The 2998-nt window shown below is 36.8% G+C and overlaps 1 protein-coding gene across 1 annotated transcript in view; it reads left to right on the top strand.

Annotated features, from left to right (window-relative positions):
• Positions 1–799: 799 nt before the first annotated feature.
• med1 (mediator complex subunit 1) overlaps positions 800–2998 on the top strand; it is a 10437-nt gene continuing 8238 nt past the window's right edge. Inside the window, exons 1-2 of the mRNA XM_008313825.3 lie at positions 800–978; positions 2211–2317. Of these exons, the coding sequence (XP_008312047.1) occupies positions 858–978; positions 2211–2317 (228 nt within the window). The 5' untranslated portion in view covers positions 800–857. The remainder of the gene's footprint in view (positions 979–2210; positions 2318–2998) is intronic.

Below are 2998 nucleotides of genomic sequence, written 5' to 3'. Positions count from 1 at the left end.
AGGTTAGGGTGGACATGTATTCCTGCTAAAAATTGACAGATGTGTGTCTGTGTTTCTGTGTGCTTGAACTAGAACTACATCTAACAGATGTGTGTCTGTGTTTCTGTGTGCATGCACCTTAAAAAACTACATCTGTTGCAAACTTACCTTCCCAGTGCATAGATGTTTATCTATGTGATGTGGGTAAACAATATGACCACTCAAATGCTATTTTGGTGTGGATGTGGAGATGTAATGCTTTGTTCAACTTTTCTGTGGTTGGAGGCTACTGGTCTAGTGGGAGGGAATTATTTCCAGTTGTCATGCGCCATCTAATGTTTCAAATCTGTCACTGCAGCTTTAGATTCGCAGTCCTATTAAACGTATGTTTGAGGTATTTAAAGGGCCGACGTTTTGATCTAATATGGTACCAAAAAGTAATGTTTTTGTCAGACCAGTTAGAACCCCAGCTTTTAAATGTTGTCTCTCTCTCTCTGTTGTCGCACGAATCACAGTCTCCAAAAAATAGATAGATAGAAAGTAGAAACTGCTTATTTACTGATGATGCGCTTCGCCTGGATGGAAAGAGTTCTTGTAAATAATCTCCCTGTTCTGATTAAGACTATCGCGAGATTAAGCTGCGTTTACATGCCAAAACCGGACCCTTCAAGACGACCGTATCTTGCATATTAAAAGAAGTTAAGTTAATGTAAATACAATGTAAATCTGTAAAATATATTATTGTAAACCTGACAAATGCTCCCACGTACCTTTTACTGTATTACTACGCGTTTTTAGTGTACACCCCCTTAGGTTTAGACCACAGACTACACTACGGAAGCTCGGAAGGTCATGTTTGGATCTGGAGGTGGAGGACAATGGCGGCGGTTTCGGGTGTCTCTATGCAGAGCGGTAGCCCCGCTAGAGAACTCTCAGTCTCACTTCAGTCGGGAGGGAACCAGACTCATGGGGAGCGGCCCAAACCCGAAGAGGTCACAGGTAAAAATACAACCTATCTGGTCTCTTTTGTTTTGTTTTGGTTTGAAACAATGTCAGACAAAATCAGCTGGCGAGCGCGGTGGCTAAGGGCTAACTCTCAAACATTCACAAACTATAGCATTTTCACAGAAGACTGGTGTCATAATAGTTAGTAAAGTCGTGTGTTTTTGTCAACAATTACCAGGAGTCACTCGTAAAAAAACATTTTTCGTTCCGAGTGTTGTTTATTTGGAAAATTATAAGCTCACTCTATATGGTAAGCAAATGGCTAACGTTAGCAACTCGCTATACCCACCAATTTCGTATACATTTATTTCGTAAGCGTTTCTGTTAAACCCACCAATGTCTTTCGGAGTGATATTAAATTCATATTCTTTATTTTGTCATGTAACAAGTTGTATCGACGTAGCAGCTGTCAAGTGGCTTTTGATAACAACAACATGGCGATGATCAAACATTGCAAACTTAGTTTTAGTTTTAGTTCTGCCATAATAAGCATCTTCTTGTTTATTGCAGTTCATTTCTAAAAAAAATTTTAATGTCCAACAAAATGTAGGTCAGTATACTTACAGAAGAACTCAGTTGTGCACAGCCCAAGAACTAGGTTGAATTTCCAGACGTGGTAAAAGAGAATTTCAAATCAAAGGAGAAATACGTACAAAGGGTAAATGATTAAATTAAAAATTTATTTTTAAAAAATCCTTAAACGTTGAATTTATACTAGCAACCTATAATAACATTATGAAACGATTACAAGCATTTAAAGTGCACCTATTAACATAACAAAATACTATAAAATGACAAAAAATATTATTTTAGGGTTGCAAAGACAATAAAAATGTTATTATTATCACTATTGCTATTATTGTTATTTATTATTAATCAGTAATAATAGCAGCACTAATAATAAAATGATAATAATAATTACAAATTGATATTGTGTGAATTTGCACAAATCTTAAATACATTTCAAAAATATCTTATTAAATTGTATTCTACAGTTGTTTACTTAAGTATATTGATTAAATGTAAAGAAAAACCAAACATGAACAACCAAAATCTGAAATTTACATATCATTCTGTTCCTTGAAGTGATCTTGTGCTGCTATTATTTTCATGTTGTTAAATAGTCAGAAGAGTTGGAAAGCTCTACAGTTGGAAATGAAGAATGTCCTGAAAGAATGTTGTTGTTGTTTTACTGTGTACAAATGCCAGGTGTGTTCTTTTCACAGAGGTAGAGAAGCAAAGCCGTATGGCTGCTCTGCTCGAGAGGCTTCATGCAAAACACAATGCTGCACGGCCATGGCAGGAAACCTGCAAAGTCGTGCGTCAGGCCATGGTGAGATGGAGACAAAAGATTCAGACAAAAATCTTGTCATTTCTGTATTTCTCAGAGTTCAGGGGTTCTTTACATATTTCCTTAGTGGTCAGAAATGAGTAGATTTTGTGTTGTTTTTTTTATCCAGTTTGAATTTCCTTTTCAGAACAAAAATATCAATCATCTGTTCACTGCGCTGTGTTTTATCAACTTTATATTGTGTTAACCAACTTGATTGTGTTCTAACAGAACACACCTTAAAGCAGTACTTGATCCTGTTTTCATCCCTGATGTTTAAATACCTCAACCTGCTGAAATCTTTGACTTCCTCAAATAAACTACCCATCAGGCTATTACTGAGCTGTTGAACAAGCTGGTAAAAAGCTGCAGTGTTGGCATGTTTTCAAGGGAGTATGAGTATTTGAATGAACTTCCGGGCCGGTATGGGTGAGTCCGTGGAGAAAAATAACTACTAAAACCCCAAACAGCGTCAGATCATTTGCATTAAACACATATACTATGTGTTTAATGCAGCTCTGCCAGCCAAAGAGCCAGACAGTCTCTCATTACACAGAATCCGTATTCATAAGAGAGACTCGCTGTTATCGTTTTAAATATATATTTAAGGCAATTAATCACCGCAGTGCACAAACTGTTTTAGTATTAATAACTTGCCTCCTGGGCCGCTACGGAAATATGGGA

The sequence above is a fragment of the Cynoglossus semilaevis genome, chromosome 8 (genome assembly GCF_000523025.1).
Source record: "Cynoglossus semilaevis isolate Cse_v1.0 chromosome 8, Cse_v1.0, whole genome shotgun sequence".
NCBI classification, from domain to species: Eukaryota; Metazoa; Chordata; class Actinopteri; order Pleuronectiformes; family Cynoglossidae; genus Cynoglossus; species Cynoglossus semilaevis.
Note: the sequence above shows the minus strand (reverse complement) of the source record. Positions and strands in the feature narration are given on the sequence as shown.